The sequence below is a fragment of the Camelus bactrianus genome, chromosome 8 (genome assembly GCF_048773025.1).
Source record: "Camelus bactrianus isolate YW-2024 breed Bactrian camel chromosome 8, ASM4877302v1, whole genome shotgun sequence".
In the NCBI taxonomy this organism is placed as follows: Eukaryota; Metazoa; Chordata; class Mammalia; order Artiodactyla; family Camelidae; genus Camelus; species Camelus bactrianus.
Window position 1 is genome coordinate 14,690,889 of NC_133546.1, and position 22,090 is coordinate 14,712,978.

General features: G+C 33.9%; 1 protein-coding gene across 7 annotated transcripts in view; it reads right to left on the minus strand.

Annotated features, from left to right (window-relative positions):
• The window catches only part of PCMT1 (protein-L-isoaspartate (D-aspartate) O-methyltransferase), a 43,520-nt gene that overhangs the window by 18,318 nt on the left and 3,112 nt on the right, over positions 1 to 22,090 (minus strand). For 6 of the 7 annotated variants that reach the window (XR_012508541.1, XR_006728577.2, XM_074368177.1 and 3 more), the window contains exons 2-3: positions 9,912 to 10,016; positions 8,629 to 8,660 (exon numbers count right to left, since the gene is read on the minus strand). Coding sequence is in view for 4 of the 7 variants with exons in the window: in XM_074368177.1 (XP_074224278.1) it covers positions 8,629 to 8,660; positions 9,912 to 10,016 (137 nt within the window). In the remaining 3 variants the exon portion in view is untranslated. Of the gene's footprint in view, positions 1 to 8,628; positions 8,661 to 9,911; positions 10,017 to 14,363; positions 14,441 to 22,090 lie in introns of all 7 variants that reach the window. The other variant, XR_012508542.1, reaches the window with a different exon arrangement.

The window sequence follows — 22,090 nt, forward strand, 5'->3', positions numbered from 1 at the left end:
GAGGGAGCTTCCCTGTCAATACTTAAACAGTGTGTTCACTCTTTTTTATGGCTGAGGAGTATATTCTTCTATAAATACATTATAATAACCAATATGCCTAATGAGAGATATTTAAGTGGGCTTCAATCTTCTGTAACAAGAGATGAAATAATTTTAAAAGGTGTATCTGTAAGATAAATAATCTTTTTAATAATCTTGTAAAGTGTATCTGTAGGATAAATTCCTAGAAGTGGAATTAAGGGGTCCAAATGAACATGTTTGTTTACAGTATACATAAATTGTAAATCAAATAAAATCATGTTGGTTATGCTTTGGATCAAACCAAGAAATAAAGCCTTATCTACTCCATCCTCTTTATAAACTTACATTTCAGTGCTTTTCCAAAATATGAGGTTAGAACTAATAAATGTTATCTCAAAAGCTGTCCTTAAATGCCTGGTATGTTCATTATTAAAAATCATCAGAGCCAGTAGCAATAGCACATTCACTACCAGCTCTTGGTTGACAAAAATACACATCCATGAATCCACAGCGGTAATAAGTAAATACATTCTTTTATACATACATAAATGGAAAAAAGGGGGAAACTGTTTCCAACTGTTTCAAATATAGATGGAATGATGAACTTAGGTTGCTAGTTGGCAATTATTTCAGTAATAACTGATTCAGGTAAAAATCATAAATGGATGCTAAAACTGGTGAATTATCATTTGATGAGTAACAGGATATTTACATCATCTCAAAGTGTTTGCCCAAGACACATTAATTACAAAAGGGAAAAATAGTAACTTTACAGTGGAGTTCAGAAGTTTCTTGGTAGAGAAACCTGACTGACTAGAACTATGTTAATCAGATGATTAAAGTTAATATCAACAATAATGGGACACACTGTTATCACATGACATCTGCTAAAATACATCACTTATGGGATATTTCAGGCAAAAATGCACAACTCATATCTAATCATGAAGAAATATCAGACAAATCTAAATTGACAGGCAATCTATAAAATAACTGGCCTGTACTCATAAAAACTTTTGAGACCATGAGAAAAGACTGAAGGACTTTTCCAGATTAAAAAAGACTAAAAAGACATGACAATTGAATGAAATTTCTGACCTGCGATTTTCTTTTCCTATAAAGGACACTACTAGAACAACTGATATCTAAATAAGGTTTGTAAATTGGCTAACAATGTTGTATTGATGTTAATTTCCTGATTTTGAGGACTGTACTGTGATTATGTAACTGAATGCCCTATTTTTAAAGGTAAAGAGCATTCTGCCTGCAAATAACTCCCAAAGAGTTCATAAGATACATACATATTTATGAATTATGTGTGTGTGTGTATATATTTATATATATATATTTATGGAGAGAAATAGTGAAAGTAAATGATAAAGCAAATGCAGTAAAATGGTAACATTTGGGGAATATGGGTAAAAAGTATATGGGAATTTTTTGTACTATTCTTATAACATTTCTGTGAGTGTGAAATTATGTCAAAAATTTTTTTTAATTTTAATTATCAGGAACAGGTAATATTCAAAATGGAGAATAGAACAGAAACTCCTTATTCTGGAAAACTAATTTAGGTGATAAAAGCTAGAATACTGGTTACCTAGAAGATGGAGGTTGACCAAGAAAAGAAACCTTTCTGACTGAGGGAGCCTTCTAGGGTGCAGGAAATGTTCTGTATCTTGATGTGCATAGTGGTTACACATTTGTACACATGTAAACATTCATCAAGCCATACACTTAAGATTTGTGTACTTTATTGCATCTATATTATAATTTAACAAAAATGTTTTGAAATACTTTTATTCCAATCACTAAAAGTGGGTGATCAGATATTTGTGTATGATGTGATGCAACAAAAGAACCATTAGGAACTGTTCTTGAAAAGAAAAAAAAAAAAGAACAAGTTAAATACCACTAGGTAACATTTATCCATGTTTAGAATACGGGGACTTCTATAGGACAAATGAACAAGTTTTGTCAATAAATAAATGGCATTTTTAAAAAGAGGGACTGTTAAAATTAAGAGACTAAAAAGACTAAAAAGGTGCAATGGAAGGATCTTGCTTGGATCCTGATTTAAGCAAATTAACTGTAAAAGAATTTTTTGAAAAACCTGGCAAAATTTGAACACGGACTAGGTATAAGACAATATTAAGGAACTATGTTAGGTACGATATGGTATTGTAGTTGTGTTTTTAGTCTCTCAGATTTATACTAAAGTATTTAGGGGTGAAATAATATTACATTTGGGATTTGCTTTCAAATACTTCAGCAAAAGAGAAACAATTAGATAAAACAAAATTAACAAATTGTAATTACTGAAGTTGGGTGATGGCTATGTAAGGGTTCATTATACAATTCTACTTGCATGTGTGGTGTTGGAAATTTTTTCCATACTAAAAAGTTTTTTTTTAAAAAAGAAAGAAGTTAAGGCTATCTTTTCCCACAATAGCATAAAAAGAGAAGGCCACTGATAGATGCAGCCTCATATAACACAAGGATTTTCAAACCATGTTCTAGAAAGTCATTAAGGTTCCACAGAAATGTAGACTGGTGTGTTTGGGAAAAGAGTAATAGAGAAATGTCTAAATTTATCAATTTTTCATATAGACTTTTTTGCAAAGAGTTTCTTGCCTAATGAGTAAAAACCACTAGTACTATGAAAAAGAGCCCTGGATTAAATGTCCCGAGTACTAGATTCTACCAGTTCTGCATTCATTAGCCCCATGACGTTTGAAATTATTTTTAGCTCTTTATTCCTCAGTTTCCATATCATTAAAATGGAGAGAAAAAAGTTGCTCTGATTCTGCCTTCTCCACAGAAGTACCATTGTAAACAGAAGTGATGAAGTATGGAAGTATGTCATAAACTCGAAAGGACTTACAAATAAAAGGTATAACATTTACATTAATGAAAATTCAACTATTACAGCACAATGACCTGATGCTGCTATTCTTCAAGGTACTTCAAAGTCATTTATACAGGCAAAATTAAATTAATCGACCTTTTACTTCCATTTAGTGTGTTTTTGATAAACTCTCTCTTAGGAAATCTCACATGTAACTGTCAGACAATCAGTGGCTTCACACTTTTGGTTAGAGAACAAAATGACTTGGTTAATAAAATATTCTGGTTACTCCCCTTTCCCTTTTCTCCTGCTATCCTGCCCCATCTGTTCCCTTTCTAAACAAGCCAATCCTAAAGCCACTGAGTTGGGCTGAGCAAGGTAGTTAGTTGCCCACGCCCAGGTGGCAGAGGAGGTAGCTACAGCGTCCAGGTAGAAGTGTCAGAGTCCAAGCAGGGTGAGGAGGGCATCTGTGTTTACATATGGGAGCAGATCCAAATAGGAGTCAGAATCCAAGCTAGATGAGGAAGCTTTCTGCACAACACGGTGGATCAGTGCCAGGTGTCAGACATAAATGGTGGAGAAGGTAGAGTAGGAGAGGGGTGGGGGGAAATTGGCTATATACCGTGGGATTGATGGAATAAATATATTAAGGAAAAAGGAACCAGGTTTCTCACTGTTAGAAAAGGTAGTTAAATATAAAAAGAGAGAAAATAAGAAACTATTAGATCTACAGTGGAGAAGGCTGGCAGACACCACCTTAATCAAGTGAGTATCAGCAGTAACGGGACAAGTCAAAACTGTACTCTGTCTGACACGATGTAATGAGAACCCAGCATCACTTCTGTGATAGTCCCACCAAAGAGGCATAACCTGAATGGAATCATGAGGGAACACTAGACAACCCAAACAGAAGGACATCAACAAAATAACTGGCCTGACTTCTTCAAAAGAATCAAGGCCATAAAAGTCAAAGAAAGGCTGAGGAACTGGTTCAGATCGCAGGAGACTAAAAGAGTAGTGATTCTGCACTGGATCCTTCTGCTATTGAGGACACCACAGGGACAACAGGAAAAATTTGAAAGGAGTTTGAACATTAGATGGTAGTAATGTATCAATGTTCATGTCCTGGTTTTGATGGCTATACTGTGGTTGTGTAGGAGAATGTCCTTTGTAGGAAATACACTACACTCTCAAGTAATTGAGGGTGATGGGGCATCATTTCAGGAATTTGCTTTCAAATGGAGTAAAGAAAGAAAGGTTCTTCATAGTGTACTTGCAAATTTTGTCTAAGTTTGAGATTGTTTCAAAATTTTTAAAACTCTAACCTATCTTTCTTTGATGTTTCAAAATGATACAGCAGGATACTAACTCTGAATTATTATGAACATCAACCAGTGGAACAAGAAAGTGTCAATTAATGAGGTTTCTATGAAACACACTGGATTAACTTTTACTGAGGAGACTGCTGGAGACATTTTATTTAGTCAAAGCTATTGCTTTTAGACAAGAGGCTTAGCCCAAAGGATGGAGTCTCTAATAACAGAGAGTTTGTGAACTTTTTTCAGGAAGAAGATCTGTAGCTTTTATCAGATTCTTAAAAATGATCTGGAGTCCCTGAAAAGTTTAATTTCCATTAATAAGTATCATATTTGTATGAAATAAAGAAATAAAGTAACTGGAAATACAATGAACACCCTTTCTCCCCATATAGTCACCAACTGCTTATATTGTACCATACTATATTACCAAACCATCTGAAAATATGCTGTAGACATCATAATACGACACTTCTAAATACTTTAGCATGTACCTGCCAAAACCAACAAACAAACTAGGACATCCTCCTTTGCAACCACACCACCATTACCACACTCAAGAAAATAATAAATTTAGTATCATCCAACATACACACCACACTCAAATTTCCTCAGCTGTCCCCCAAAACTCTTCTCTGTTTTCCCCTCAATCCATTCAAAGTTCATGCACTGCATTTGCCAGTCCAGAATATTCTCCCCGTACCTCTGTTCCACCTACCACTTTTCTTTGTTCATCAGAGTACTGGCTCCTTTTAAAAGTCCTGTCCAGTTGGCTGCCCTGCATAATAATTCACATTCTAGATGTGTCAATTTCCTCACAGATTCAGATCAAGGACCTTTAGCAAGAACACCACACAGGGCACCTCCCACTGCACCATATCAGGATGCACATAACATTGGGCTGTCTTACTGCTAAACTTGCCAAGCTTTACCACTCAGTAAACATGGTAACTACTAGATCACTCCATTTTCAAAGTATATTTTTCTCTTTATAATTAATAAGTAACATGTAGAATAATCATTCGAGACTACATGGATATCTTCCCCCAACAACATTCCTCTTAATGGTTTTAGATTAATTGATGATCTTTGCCTAATTCAATTATTATGTTGATGATTACAAAAAAAACTGATTTTTTTTTTTTTTTTGAGCAGAGAAAGGTTTATTACAGGGCCAAGCAAGGAGAATGGGTGGCTCATCCTCGAAAAACCCAAACTCCACAAAAAAATGATTTTTAAAATTCTATTATTCCTTCCACATTTATTAATTGGTATTCTCCTGTTTTTCATTTTTTTCTTGCCTTGTTTTCTTTTTTTTTTCAATCTCTATTGACTCTTGGATTTTTGTTTCTGAATTCACTGTGTTACAATCCATTATGTTCACTATCTATCATTTTTTGATTCTCAAATTGTCTCCCATTTGGCTTCTGGGAGTCTCTTCAAACCTGCTCTCCTATGTCCTCCTGACATTATCCCCATTAGCCTTTGAGTACTTCTTCACTTTCTGAAATTTAGTCACTTTTCCATGAAGCTCTAGTCTCTTTCAGTGAGAAATGGTATTTGGGATTCAATATCTGGAGGCTAAGTATGCTCCCTACTACCAGGATGCCATTTCACATTTTTCTATAATTAAGACTTTGGAAAATATTCTAAATCTGTGACTTTGAGGTTCAATAAACACAGTTATAGAAATGGTCAATAAGCACATGAAAAGATGTTCAACATCATTATTATTAGGGAAATGCAAATCAAAGACACAATGAGACTCACTTCGTAGCTACAAGGATGGACAAAATAAATAAAACATACAAGTGTTGAGGAGGAAGTGGAGAAAGTAGAACCTTCACATATTGTTGGTGGGACTGTAAAATAGTGTAGCCACCTTGGAAGTTCCTCAAAATATTAAACATAGAATTACTGTATGATCCAGCAAATTCTACTCCTAAGTATATACCTAAGAGAACTGAAAATATATGCACACATGAAAACCTATATATTAATGTTCATAATAGCATTTTTCATAGCAGCTAGAAAGTGGGAACAATCCAAATGCCCATCAACTGATGAATAAACAAAATGTGGTATATCCATACAATGAACTATTACCTGGCAATAAAAAGAAATGAAGTACACATGCTACAACATAGATAAACCTTGAAAATATTGTGCAAAATATAAAAAGCCAGTCACAAAAGGCTATATATTGTATTATTCTATTTATGTAAAATGCCCAGAATAGACACAGAAACAAAAAGTAGATTACTAGTTGCCAGGATCTGGGCAGAATGAGAGATGGAACTAACTGCTAATGGGTACAGAGTTTCTTTCTGAAGTGATGAAAATGTTCTGAAATTAGATGGTGGTAATGTTTGTATAACTTTGAATAGATTAAAAACCACAAACTATGTACTTTAAAAAGGTAAATTATATCTTAATAAAGCTATTATTTTTGTTTAAAAATGCACCCTTTGCCATGGAGTTACAGCTATGTTTCATTTGGCAGTGAACTGAACACTCAGCACCAAACTTCAAGGAAAAAAAAGAAAACTGACACTGTATTTATCTGAAAACATACCCGTCTGGGTAATTTCCCAAACATATTGGGTACCAATTCTCTAAAACAGCTATTAGGATTAAATGAACACATAAATCTTTCATTTTAAGGAGTTCAAACTGTGTGCAGGGATCTTAAGAATACATTTTTTTTTGGTTAATTATTAATTTCTTCGAATAGGTAATGTATACAAAAGCCATTCCTATCCTAAAGCAAAAAAAAAAAAAAAGAAGAAGAAGAAGAAAAAAAAGAACCTGATAATATACAGAAGGTATACAATGATAAGCAGATCTCACCTCCACTCCTATGCCTCCAATCATCTAATTCCCTACTTTAGAAGAAATCATTTTTAGTTTTCACGCTTATAGGAAGTTATGTATGTGTATTTATTTGATTGTTTTATATTACAGAATACTCTAAAAATTCTTCTGCATTCCACTTTTATGATACTTCTTGAAGAATCTTGCCAAATTCGTATTTACAGAGCTTCTTCATTTCAGTTTCACAGTAATTCACTGTACAGATATACCACAATTTATTAACCATCCACTATTAGTGGACTAGTAATGATTACTGGGTTTTTTTGCTATTATAAATAATGTGCCAGTGAATGTCTTTAGTCATTTTGCCCTTGTGCAAATATATTATGGGATAAATATCTTGAAATAAAACTGAGAGCCTAAGGTATATTTATTTCACACTTTATAGCTACTGCCAAACTGCCTTCCAAAAACACTATCAATTTACTCTCGACCAAAAAAAAATATGTTGACTTTCAGTTTCCTTTTTGTAATACAAAGTTACAAATTTTTTATTTCTAATGATAGGGAAAAAATGGTACTTCACTGTAATGCTAATTTGCAGTTGACTTAATCTAAGTGAAGATGACAACTTTTCATCTGTTTAAATGCCAATGTCAATGTATTTCTTTCTCTATGGATTATCATTCTTGTACTTTATCCATTTTCTTTTGGGTTTACTGATATTTTACTTCTTAATTTATAGGATACACACATACATATATATACTCCATATACATATATATATGGAAATTTGCCCTATACTGTCATATGCATTTCAAATATTTCCCTCAGTTTTTCTTCTTTGAATTTGCTTGTAATATTTTCTCTCTGCAGAAATCCCAGATTTTTATGTTACAAAATATATTAGGTCTTTTAATGGCTTCTGGGTCTTTGGTTACGTTTTAAAGTCATTTCTATTCAACATTTATAAATAATTTTCCTATTTTTTCTTCTAGCATAATGATCAGTTCATTATGAATTTATGCGCAGAATTTATCTTAGTGTAAAGAAGACTTTAAGTTTAAATAAGAATTTCTCCAACTCCAAATACTTGCAGAGAATCAGGAAAGCTACTGTTCTTTTCACCAAAAACCAACAGAGCACTTATTTAAATAACTGACATTTAAAACCCAAGAAAACTCGCAACAGATAAAAAGTGCAAACTTAAAACAGGTCGTTCTCAAAATTATACAGCTAGACATAGCTACTATACTCGACCAGTACCTAATGAATATGAAACAATATTACACTTGCGATTTCTTTAATATGTTCATTATATTATTTAAAATATTCTCTCCCTTAATTAACTCATCACTAAATAAATAACCTTTTATATCCAACTTTACATGATCAGATTAGATACTAATGACAACCACCAAAAACTTTAATGACAGCTTCTACCAAAAAGAATTCCTTCTATACACCTTGTATTAAGAATAAGATGCTTGTTACCAATTTCTATAATTCAGATGATAAAACCGATATGCTTAGAAGTTTAAAATGTTCTTTAAACCTTTTTTACCGAAGAAAACAGTCTTAGAGGAAAAATGTGATTCATTTGTACCCAAATGACCAAAGTTAACTTACCATATGTGGAGCACTGATTGTTGCTTGGAACCCTGCAAAAGAAGAGAACTACTGATACATTCAGCTGCAAAAACATATGAAGTACTCCGTGTAATTCCTTTTCTAACATCCATAAGTTATTTTTCTTTTTTTATTTTCTTTTCATAAGTTATTTTTCATAATAATTATTTTTATGATCTCAAGAAAATAACACTTTGATTTTGTACTTTAGAGTACTGTCATTACACAGTTACAATTAGAGAATACAATCATGCCAAAGGCTCGTGTACTCATCTAACAGAACAGCCCCACTATTTCCAAAAATGTCTTCTCCTATATAGTTAGCTAAAAAAGGAAGAAGTTCATTAAGTTGAGTTGACAAATTTGTGATGTTTTGTCTTCAGATTTATAAAAAGTAAGCTTCCACATATCACTGAGTATGCAAAATCTTCACAAAATTAAATTGTTTCATATTTTTGGCACCTTTAAAAATTAGAACAACTGGCACTCAGAGCAGCTTGAGATTAATGAACTACTTCAACTTACTCTCTATACTATCACCTGATGTTAATTTATACAATCTTTTCTTAGTTTCTAGCTTTTAGTTTTTTCTTCCAGTGTTGCTCTCTCAAAGCTTATATACCTGCTTCTGCATCTGAAGCAATTTTCACTGAGCGGTGGTAGCAGGTGCCTTCGGGGTTCAGAAGCTCCCCAGGATCTTCTCTGCTGACTGTTAAAGTGCTTCAAAAGAAGACAGCATGGCTGCTGGCCGACAGAATCCTGAGGCACCTCTAAGCCTCAAAGACGCCCACTGCCAAGGCTCAGCAGTTCAGCAAAACCTGCTTCAGGAGAAGGACTTAAATACAGAACTTTCTAAAAACAAGCACAAACCAAAAAATTGAGGGCAAGAGAAGCAGGGAAGTCAGTAATAACTTACTTACACATTCTCTTTAATGTTGATTTTAAAAACTGATGCTAATGCAAAAAAACCTTAGTCAACATTAAGAACCCTAAAAGAAAACTCAGCACGCAGCTTAAACTCTAAGTTCTCATTAAAAGTATATTTTAAGAAAAATTTTATAAAATTCTTATATATATATCACATAGTGTTTAAGAAAATAGAAAAGACACTTCATATACAACATTTTATTTAAATGGTTTGGATTATGAAACTTACTAAGACATAAAATTCAAATTAGTGAGGTAATAATAGATACATACCTGTGTCCCACTCTATTTTTATTTACAAAAATTATAGAGTAAATGAGTAAAACTTGTGACATTTTCAGAAACTCAACTCTTACCTATTGATTGTGGAGAATCCATATAGGGGTTACATTTTGCATAGTGGGAGCGGTCTGTGGCCAGCATTACTTCAAATACTTTATCTGTCTTGATGATTCCATTTTCTGAAATGAATGAAGCAATATTTTAAGGTGGGAGTGGCATGATCCAATGCATTTAAGAATAATTACTCTGACTACACTACAGAGACTAGGCTGGAAAAGAGCAAGTCTGAAAGCTGCTGCAATGGCCCAGGTAATCACAACTTGGTCTTTAATAATGACAGCAAGGATGAAGAAAAGTAGAAGGATTTGAGTTATATTTAGTAGGTAATGTATACCTGACTGACTAGGTGTGGAGGTGGGAGGGGAGTAATGCTTGGGATGCTGATGTCATAAACAGATCTGAGAAATCCTAGAGAAGGATCAAAGCTAAGAAGGAAAAGGGTAAGTTATTTATTCAATTAAGGGCTATGGACCATACACATTGAGATATTCAGTGGTCAGTTGGACACATGGATCTGGGGCTCAGGAAAATGATCTAGGATAGAGACATAGATTTCTAGTTGTATAGATGGCAAATGAAGCAATGGAAGTGAACTAAAGTGCCCAGGGAAGAATATGCAGCAAAGAAAAGCAAAAGTGAACATTTAAGAGAACTGCAAAGGAAGTGGAGCCTTCAAAGTTTATGACAAGGAGCAGCCACAGAGATAGATGAAAATCAAGCAGATATACTGTTACAGAGGCCAAGAGAAACAAATTTTTCAAGAAGGAAAGCAAGGTCTATATGCTCTTCCCTCAGTGTTCATGAGAGATTGGTTCCAGGACCCCAGCAGATAACAATATCTGTGGATGCTCAAGTATCTTATCTAAAATGGTGCAGTATTTGCGTATAACCTATGCATATTCTTCTGTATACTTTAAATCATCTTTAGATTACTTATAACACCTAATTCAATTTAAATGCTATGCAAATAATTGCCAGACATGCAACAAATTCAAATTTTGCTTTTCTGAAATTTTCTGGGATTTTTTTCCCAAATATTTTCAGTAGACAGTTGGTTGAACCCATGGAGACAGAACCTGGAGATATAGAGGGCTGATTGTATATATTTGGCTCCCCAACTATCAATTTTTTGATAAAGCCCTTATTAACTCATTATGTTTACTGACTATCTAACACATACTAGACACAGTGCTACATGTTTAGGATAAAAATAAACACAACACCATAGTTCTTGTCCTTACCTAAAATCTGTAAGATTAAATTACAAACTTGATTTTAACAATCCAGAAATCAATTATGTAAACCAAAACATGCTTTGCTTAATTTGGTTACATTATGAACAACTATTTTTTTTCAGATTTCTTTTTTTTAAATTAGGTATAATTGAAACACATTATATTAATGTCATGTATACAACATGATTCAATATTTGTATATACTGCAAAATGATCACCACAATAAGTTGAGTTAACATCCATTACCATATAGTTATAGAATTTTTTTTCTTGCAATGAGAATTTGTAAGATGTACCCTCTTAGCAACTTTCACATATGTAATACAGTATTATTAACTATACTGGCCATACTGTACATCCCCATGAAACTTACTTTATAACTGGCAGTTTGTATCTTTTGATCACCTTCACCCATTTTGCACCCCACCCACCTCTGACAACCACTCATCTGTCTCTGTATCTATGAGCTTGGTTTTTTGTTTATTTTTTTAGACTCCACATGTAAGTCAGATCATACAGCATTTGTCTTTCTCTGTCTGCCTTATTTCACTTAGCATAGTATCTCCAAGATCCATTCATACTACAAACGAAAAAAGTTCACTCTTTTTAACGGATAAATAATACTCCATTGTGTGTGTTTTACACACACACACACACACACACACACACACACACACACCCCCACAACATCAATCTATTCATTCATGGATGGACATTTAGGTTGTTTCCACTGTAAATAATACTGCAATGAACATATGAGGGTGCATATATCTTTTCAAATCAGTGTTTTTGTTTTCTTTGGATAAATACCCAGAAATGGAATTGCTGGATCATATGGTGGTAGTATTTTTAATTTTCTGACGAACTTCCAAACCTCCACTGTTTTCCAAAGTGGCTACAACAATTTACATTCTCACCATAGTGCACAAGGGTTCCCTTCTCTCCACAGCCTTGCAAATACTTATTATTTCTTGTCTTTTTGAGAATAACCATTCTCAGAGGTGTGAGCTGATACTTCATTGTGGTTTATGATTTGCATTTCCCTGATGATTAGTGATGCTGAGCATCTTTTCACATACCTGTTGGCCTTCTGCACGTCTTCTTTAGGAAAAAAAAGTCTATTTAGATCCTCTGCCCATTTTTTAAATTTGATTTTTGCTACTGAGTTGTATAACTTCATATATTTTGGATATTAACCCCTCATCAGATATATGATTTGCAAATATTTTCTCCCACTCAGTAGACTGCCATAACTATTTTAAAATGAGACTTCTGTAAAAGCATCATGAGAAGTTTAAAATGTTTATGCAAACTAATTTAATTTATTCAACAACAGTGGAGCTTCTAGATTCTAGAGGATAATGGCAGCCACCAGAATCTGAATTTCCCCACCTGGCCACTCAAAAAAAAACCCTAAACTTAAGATCAAGAAGGAGCATAAACAAAAGCACACATGATCCATGCTTTCACATCACTAAGAGACAGAGAATATCCAGACTTCAAATTATCTATTAGTAGAAAAATAAACAAATTCCAACAAAGTTCTTGCTTTTGCTACAAGGTGTATCTACCCCTATATAGGTAGGGGGTGAAGTTTAAAAGACTAAAAGAAGGAAGTAGGGTATGCAGATGAAGCACAGACAAAATCTTTCCCAGAAAGAGGAAGTACAACACTAAGTACTAAAACAGTGAACACAGGTCTGGGACTTAGAAGTTCACTGCACTGGCTACAAGGAAAGAATTTAATATTCAGTGGGTTAATGACAGTTCCAATACCATTCAATGATGAAAGAATAGTCTTTTTCAATAAGTGGTGCTGAGACAACAGGATAGCCACATGAAAAGAATAAAGTTCAATCTTTCCCTCACACTAAATATAAAAATTAACTCAAAATGGATCAAAGATCTAAACACTAGGGCTAAAATCATAAAACTCATAGAAGAAAATATTGGGGTAAATCTTCATGACCTTGGATTTGGCAATGGATCCTACATATGACACCAAAAGCATGAACAATAAGAGAAAAAAACAGATAAATTGGGTCTCATCAAAATTAAACACTTTTGTGCTTCAAAGGACATTATCAAGAAAGAGAAAAGATAACTCACAGAATGAGAGAAAATAATTTGTAAGTCATATATCTGAAGAAGGAATTCTATCTAGAATAAAGAATTCTTACAATTCAATGTGAAAGAACAAATAACCCAATTTTAAAATGTTCAAAGGATCTGAACAGACATATCTCCAAAGAAGATATACAAATAGCCAATAAGCATATGAAAAGATGCTAGATATCATTATTCATCAGGGAAATGCAAATTAAAAACCCAGTGAGATACCATTTCATATCTACTAGTATGGCTATAATCAAAAAGTCAGATAATAACAAGTGTTGACAAGAATGTTAAATTAGAACCCTATGTACTGCACGTAGGAACATAAAATGGTACAGCCACTTTGAAAAACAGTCTGGCAGTTCCTCAAGTGGCTAAACATATCAAAGGCCCCAGCAATTGTATTCATATGTGTATACCCAAGAGAAATGAAAACACATGTCCACACAAAAACTTGTATACGAATGTTCACAGCATTATTAAAAATATCCCCAAAGTGGAAACAACCCAAATGACCACCCATTGATGAACAGATACACAAAATGTGGTATATATCCATACAATGGAATATTATTAGGCCATAAAAAAAGAATGAAGTAGAATGAAGAATTGATTCGTGCTATTACAGAGATGAACCTTGAAAACATTATGCTAAGTGAAAGAACTCAGTCACAAAAGATGACACATTGTATGATTCTATTTAATGTGCAGAATAGGAAAATCTACAAGATAGAAAGTAGATTAGCAGGTGCTGTCGCTGATGGGTTAGGGGAATAGAAAGGCAAAACAGGCTATCTTTTTGAGGTAACAAAAGTATTAAATTGACCATGGTAATGGCTGTACACATCTGTAAATATGCTAAAAAACCATTGATTTGTACAATTTAAATGAGCAAATTACATAGTGTGGAATTAGATTTTAGTAAAGCTATTTTTTAAAAAATGTAGTGGGACCAGATGTGGCAAGCACAAGAAGCACTTGTTTCATACAAGCAGGGAAAGGACAGTGCCTCTTGATATGGCAATGAAGGAAAAGAAGGAAGAAAAGTAAGGATCCTACAGAAACAAAACAGCAATAAGATATGCCAACTCCCCCCCCATTTCCCACCACTATTACCAACATCATCATCCATTAAAGAAACTGCAAGTCACTACACTGACAGAAGGTGCTCTTGAACTGTGGCCACAAAATGCCTAAAAATAGGAAAAAGAAAAAGAAAAACCAACTCCAGTCAAAGCTACTGTAAAAAGAGAACAATACGCAAATCAAAGCAATTCAGCTGATTAAACATACAATATTTAAAACTATATTCTAAGAAAACTTAACAGGAAGTAAGTAAAATTATTACCAGAAACAATCAACTTCCAAGATACATACTAATAAAACTATCAGACTTTAAAAGCAAGGAATAAAATTCTCAGCATTTCAAAGCAAAAAAAATCAAATTACCTAATAAGGATTAAAAAAAAAGCAGGCAACTATCAGGTTTCTTAAGAGCAATATTCAAAGCAAAGCAACTATGAAGCAGCATTTTCAAGAAATTCAAAGAAAGAAAGTACAAGTTAACAATAAAAAGGAGCAATGATACACCCAACAACATGAACAAATCTCAAGAATACTAATCTCAGTGAAAGAAGCCAGACTAGGAGATTTTACACTATTTGATTCCATCTATAACAAACTCTAGAAAAGTCAAAATCATAGTGGCAGACGGCTGATCTGCAGTTGCTAGGGGTTGAGCTAATTCCTGTTCTATATCATTAGGGTTGTGGTTACACAACTGTATCTGTTAGTCAAAATTTTCAAATTGTAATCTTAAAATTAGGAATTTTTATGTAAATTATACCTCAATAAAGCTGAGTTTTTAAAAGTGTAAGCCAGGGATTTTACACCCAGCCAAAACTGTCCTCCAAATAATAAGGTTATAGAAAAAAAGTCTTGAATGTGCAAGAACTTCGGGAATGCTGCACACACAAGCCCTTCCTGAGGAATCTTCTAGAAGATGTACTTCATCTAACTAAGAGATGATCAGGGATACATTAGAAAAGGACACATATCCAACCTTAGAGCAAAGACTAAAAGGATGGATTGGTCTGCCTTCAGCAAGAATCCTGTCAAGCTAGTTTAGCCAGAATCCCCCATAACCTCTGATGTTTCCTCTTAGTAATTTTCTACCCACTGACCCCCACCCTGCTCCTAGGCTATGAATCCCCACTTGTCCATTCTGTATTGGAAACTGAGTTCAGTTAAAACTGAGGTCTCTCTTCCTCTATTGCAATAGCTTCTGAATATAATCTGTTTTTAACTAATTTTTTAAAAGACCAAAAGGGTAAAGACATGAGTTGAATAAAAAAACTTAAATGCTGTATATGTTCTGACAAAGTAGAAAGAATGCAACTAAAAACAATGGGAAGAGGAAAAAGAGGGAAAAGTAGAATTAGATCACTGACTGTGGACAGGAGGAATCAAAGGATACCATTTAATACTGACCAGACAGTAAACAGTTTAAAAATGGTGGTTTAAAGACACTATAAAAGGTATAAACACAAACTCTTCAAATAACAAAAGAATACTTATAAAACAATGCATGCCAACTAAAGAAATATTGTAAATAGTTACAGACTGGCCGACAAACATATCATCTTTCCATTTAAAAATATTATAAGTTTTGGATGAATTAACCCAAATAGAAAGTATTATCTCTACACAAATAAGCTTAGGCAAACTACCTGTAAAGGTTATTAAAACAGTAAAAGTATTTTTTCAAATGTTTTAAAAGCAGAGTAATAATAATAGATATATAATTTCCTAAATATTTATCATGTGCCAGACAAAATTCTAAGCACATTACATGACATACACTATCTCTTCTGAGATATAAACTTAGGAACTACGAAACAATCTTAAATTGTCTCTAACAATCCTATAAAGTAAGCACTATTATGACTCCATTTTACAAATAATAAAATTGAGTGTAGAAAGACTAAGTAGTTCAAGATCACAGAGCAAATAAGGGGTAGGGCCATTCAAATTGAGATGTTAGATTCCTGCTGACCACTTCACTGTACCGCTACTACCGTATTAAAATAGCTTAGTGACTTCTACTAATTCATTTCCCAAAATAATTCTTGAGTGGTTCATTTGCCCTGTATTCAATTCAAATTCCAGAGGGGTGATTCGTAGACTCTCATGGTCATAAGGGGCCTGAGAAGCCATCAAGTCTCACTTCTTCATAAATAGGTACCATGATCTCTACTTGAAAAGTTGCATTAATGTGGAACAGCCCTTTCCAGATTCAGACCACACTAATTATCAGAACACTTCCCTGTATTAAGAGGAAATCTCCCTCTTTATAATTCACTTACATAAACCCTTAGGCCTAGATACTCTCTTAAATAACAAAAAAATACTGAATTTTCTATCTAACCAACACTGTTTACACATCTGAACATATCATGACCACTTCAAGTCTTATCTTTTTCATGTTAAACAACCTCACTCAATACTTCAATTACTGTCATATATTCACTTACTCATTCTTCTCTAGATGTATACTTAAAGTGTGGCACTTAAAATTAAACGTGTGGTTTATAAGCACATTAAAAAAATCAAGTAAATTAAAGAGATTACTTCCCTTAAGCTAGATAATATACATCTTTCAAACTCATGTCAGTTTCTCTGGCTGCTTTCTTACTCTGTAGAGGCATACAGAATTTATTAAAAACCCTAAATTGTTTTAAAAGCATGTCACCAGCCATTAATTAAAAAGCTGAATACATCAAGGCTCAGGATAAAGCTTTATTAAACCATTACTGGGCAGTTTCCAAAATTTTCACCCCAAGGTTTTTATTATTTGCTTTTGCCCAGGATTCTATATTTTGAAAGATGCATAAAGCAAGATACATTTACTAAGTTATTAAATAATTTTTCCATTTTTGGTAAGCTGACATATACAACTGCCAGTGCCCTGAAATATTTCTAGCAAACTGCAAAGTAATTTAACGTTTCACTTTGAGTGTATAGCCTAATTATGAGTAAACATGCAATTACCATTAGGCTTTCTGAATTAGTGAACAGCTTTAGAACCACCCATACTTAATTTTCATGCACCCTAAGGACCAGGGACCCTAATTAAATAATTATAATAATGGCTAATGTTGATCTAAATATGCAATTGATCCAAATGAGAAGTTAGTAGAATTCAAAAAGGAGAATGCAATTGAAACCAAGCTGTAAATCAAATAATAAAAAGCTTGAAAAATTACAGCCACATTAAGAAGGAATCTGCTTCTCTTCTCAGACTTAAGGAGTGGGGAAGGGTGAAGAGGGAGATAAATTACAGGAAAAAAAAATACTATACAAGAGTCATGATTTACCCTAAGAAAACTAAACTGTGGCATTAATTGACGAAGTGTAAAACAAGGAAAAACATTTGACTATTCCTCTTCAATAGTAGAGAGGTCTGTGATATTAGAAACAAAGAACAGAGAATAAACTCATGGCACACTGCACAGCTCAGCAAAGTGTTAACTCAGTCATTAATGCTTGTAATGATGGTTACTAATCTTCAACACTTAAAAATAAACATAGTGCAGATTTATTTACTGCCCAGAACAAAACAAAATATTACCAACTTTGACAATGTAAAAGAGCAGCTAATAAGTTGCAAAATGAGTATCCTTTCTGACAAAGTGGAAGGGTTAAGGGATACTGTCAGTTTATAAATTGTGGAACAAGAAATTGAGGTTAAAGTATATTACTTAAAGTTAAAAAGGTAACCACAAAAGAGGAAGCAAAAATTGCAATATAACCATATGTGGGGAGGGGGGTAAGTTTATAGGGTGTAAATACTCATCCATCTTGGCAGATGATGATGTCTAAAGTTGATAAAACAAGAAACAGCAGTTTAAGCATATGATTTAGAGACATGAAGACAGTCACCAGAAGGACCAAATACATAGTTAAAAGTGGTTCACTCTAAGCAGTCTGGGAGTGGGGAGGAAGAGGGCTAGCAATTACTATTTTTCATTATAAGCCCTTCGGTACTATTTTATCTTTTAACCATGTATATATATTATTTAGCTAAAAATTAATCTTAATTCTCCTAACGTTACTACCACAGGTTGATAATATTTATATAGATGTATAAATACAATGTGTGTTTGCTCTAATAAGATGTAACATGTGGCAGGGACTCTTTTTCTTTCACAATGATAGAATTTTAATTGGATGCATTATCTAGGCTCTCTGTAGTTATGCACAGTCTTACAATTAAGTTCTTGTCAATGAGAACATAGGCAGAAATTATGTATGCAACTGCCGGATCATGCTCTTAAACTGATGTGGGTTTCCCCCTTGCCCCATTTTCCTCCCCACCAGCTAGAATATGGAAGTGTTGAGAACTTTAGGGAACACAACAAGAAAGAAGGAGCCCAGGTCTTAAACACCATGGAATTACCATATTAGCTCCGAACTGTTTATATGTGGATTGTTATGAGAGGCAGAAACTTTGATTTTGTTTAGGCCATTGTTATTTTGGTCTTTATTATAGCAGCCGAACGGGTACCCTAAAACACAAGGTATATGAAGAGTAAAGTGAGATCAGTCTGAAGAACAGGATTGGAGTTGGAGCACAGGAACAGGTTGCAGAAGACCCTTAAAAGGCCTGAAAGCTAAGCAAGAAGTGTTTATACTTGATACAGTAAGCAACAGAAGTCTGGGCAGAAAAGTGACATAACAGAAAGCAGTACACTAGGACAATCGGTGTAAAGTACAGAATGAATGTGAGAGGACAGAAATTGAAAGTATGATGACCAATCAGACACTTGGAGGCACATCACTCCAAGTTAAAACTAAACCTACGCCAGGACAGTATTGATGAAAATACAATGAAAGAAGGGACTACAAAAGGCATTTGTAATAACTATTGAATTAATTTGGACAGAATTAATTAATTCTGTGAGAATCAATGACTATTCCAAGATTTTTGATCTGGAAAATAGAAGAACAGAATCCTGGCAGAAACGGAAAAAGAAGAATGTCTGTGTTGGTATGAAGCACTGAAAACACAGGTAAGAAAATAAACTGCAGATGGATTTCAAGTCATACAGAAACTTTCTCTAAGTTTCTGTAAGTAACTTGTTACAAAGTTACATCTCAATAAAAGAAATGTTACATTATTATATTATTGTTTTATGACTTGAACAGTTTTTAATCATCTATTCCCTATTTCTTCTCGACTAACAAAATGTTGAAGTAAACAGTAAGAAATGAACAAAATGATCATCTTTCACTTCCCATCTAGAACGATTAGGTGTGATAAGAGGTAAGTAGAGCTTGAGACACTTTTGGTACAGAAAGTCTGAAAGGGATTCGTTTTAAATTCACACTGTAATCACAGAATTTTAAGTGATGGCAAGTTATGATAAAGCCTATCATCCAAGTACCAGAAATTATTCAAAATACATCTTTCTCTAGACCATTGTCACTCTTAATAGATACATAAAGTCAAGTGTTTTGACACTATTTCCCAAAGGAGGATGCTCCTGGGACTCCTCAGATCTCTGACAAACTAAAATGTTATGCAAAACTCTAAAATATAGGTAATCAAATGTTAATTTCTGTGGCTCTCTTCTAAAACACAAACACACACACCTCACCGGTGACTTCACGCAATCTAGGATGCAATTAAAATTACAGAATCTTGGATTTGAAAGGGTCCTCAGAGATCTAGTACATAGTAAAAGCTGAGGACAAACTTCTTCCACAATATCCCTTATGGTGAAATAGTCAACCATTCTTTGCTTCAATACATCCAATGACAGAAAACAATACTTTTCAAAGCTAATTTTTTCACTGTTAGGACAGCTTTGTGAATAATTCCTTATAATAAGCCAAAATTTTTTTCTCCCATTGTCCTGGTCTGACCCTCTACTAAATGACATTTCTTCAAATATTTATATATTATTCCTCTCCTTAGCTTTCTCATTGCTAAATCAAACAACCTTTATCTCATCAAATCATCACATAAAATGCTGTTGCTCTTGTCATCTTGATCACCCTTTTCTGATAATCTTCAGTTTCTTACTACTACTCTTAAAGCACGTTGGCCAGAACTAAATGCAATACTAATAAAAACATGTGGAACAGTACAATGGAACTAAGACCTCATTAAGTAGACTGTAATACAACCTAGCATCTAGATCTAGTGCTGTCCAATAGAATTTATGATGGTGGAAATGTTCTATATCTACCCTGTGCAACAGGTTAGCCACTAGCCTCAGGTGGCTACTGAGCTCTTGAACTGTGGTTAGTATGAATGAGTGGCTGAATTTTTTATTTCAGTTAGTTTAAATTTAAGTAGATACATTTATATTAAATCCCCCCCATCATAGCTATTAAATCTTATTCAATGCACTGTAAATTTACTTACAAGTATGTACCCGGAAGACTGACTAGATGTAAGTTAAAATGAGGATGTATTCTTCTGGATTCTAAATGAGGTCCACTTCTGCTTCTTTGTTTTTATGAGGGGGGAGGTAATTGGGTTTATTTATTTATTTATATTTGGAGGAGGTACTGGGGATTGAACACAGGACCTCATGATGCTGAGCATGCGCTCCACCACTTGAGCTATACCCTCCCTGCCTAAATGAGGTCCAAATTTCTGAAAACAGTCTCTTAGGATTTTATCACCTGGTTATATTTGGCCCACAAATGCACATGATAAAACTAATGGAATATTCTCTTTTCCACTAGTCATGCTACAAGTGGCTAAGAACTGACATTCTAAATAGAATGACAAAATAATTTCAATTTATTTGCAGAAATAAGGATATAAAAATTATAAATTATCATTATTCTTACAAATTAAAGTGCCTACCAAGGATCTTCACTTCAATATCTTATAAGCAACTCAAACCAAACATTCCCCCAAATAAACTCCTGCTCTCCCACACATCCTTACGTTCCCCACCTCCCCCAAAATCCCTGCTGCTCACTCATCTATTATTTCATACTCAGAAAATGGCAAATCATTGACATTGCCCAGGTCTAAAACCTTGGTGTCATATCCTTGACTCCAATCTTTCTCCCACACCCCAAATCCACACCTAGTACATTCTGTTCTCTCTGTCTCAAATGCCTGTCCCCCAGTTCTATCTGAATGGCTTGTATTTCTTCCCGGTCACCAAATCTTTATTCAAATGACACCCTAGTGAGGCGTTCTTCTGCAAACCTACCACCCTACACTCCCCATCCTTCTTCTCTACCACTTATCATGTGATTTATATTTTATTTATCTGCTCCCATTAGAAGTAAGCTACAAGAGAGAATAGATGTTTGTTTTTCACGGCTCAGTCTCCAGCGCCTGGCATATAGACAACAGCCAAATATCAGCTGACTAATTCTACAAACTATATATATATTATACATGCAAAATGACACAATCAAGAATGCAAAGGAAATATAAGTAGAAATAACTGATGCATTAGGGTAGCAGATTGAATTTTTTTTCACAAATAAAAATACGTAAAAGAACAATTGTTAGCATTGTTTTAAGAGGCCAGTACAGCATTTGAAGTCTGTTAAGAGTTAACCTTCCACAAACCCTTTGGTTTAGACATCCCTGCTCTAGGATACAGCCTTTCTCAACCTCATCCACTCTTGTCCACTTCTTGTCCTAACTTTACCATGGCATGAAATTATCCCAATAAAAGTAGAAAATAAATCCTAATATAAACATTGCTTGAATTGTCATATTCCCTGGATTAAGCACTCACAGTTGTCTTAAGTTAATTTGTTTCATGAGCACATTATCAGTCTATAATTATAAAATAACTATA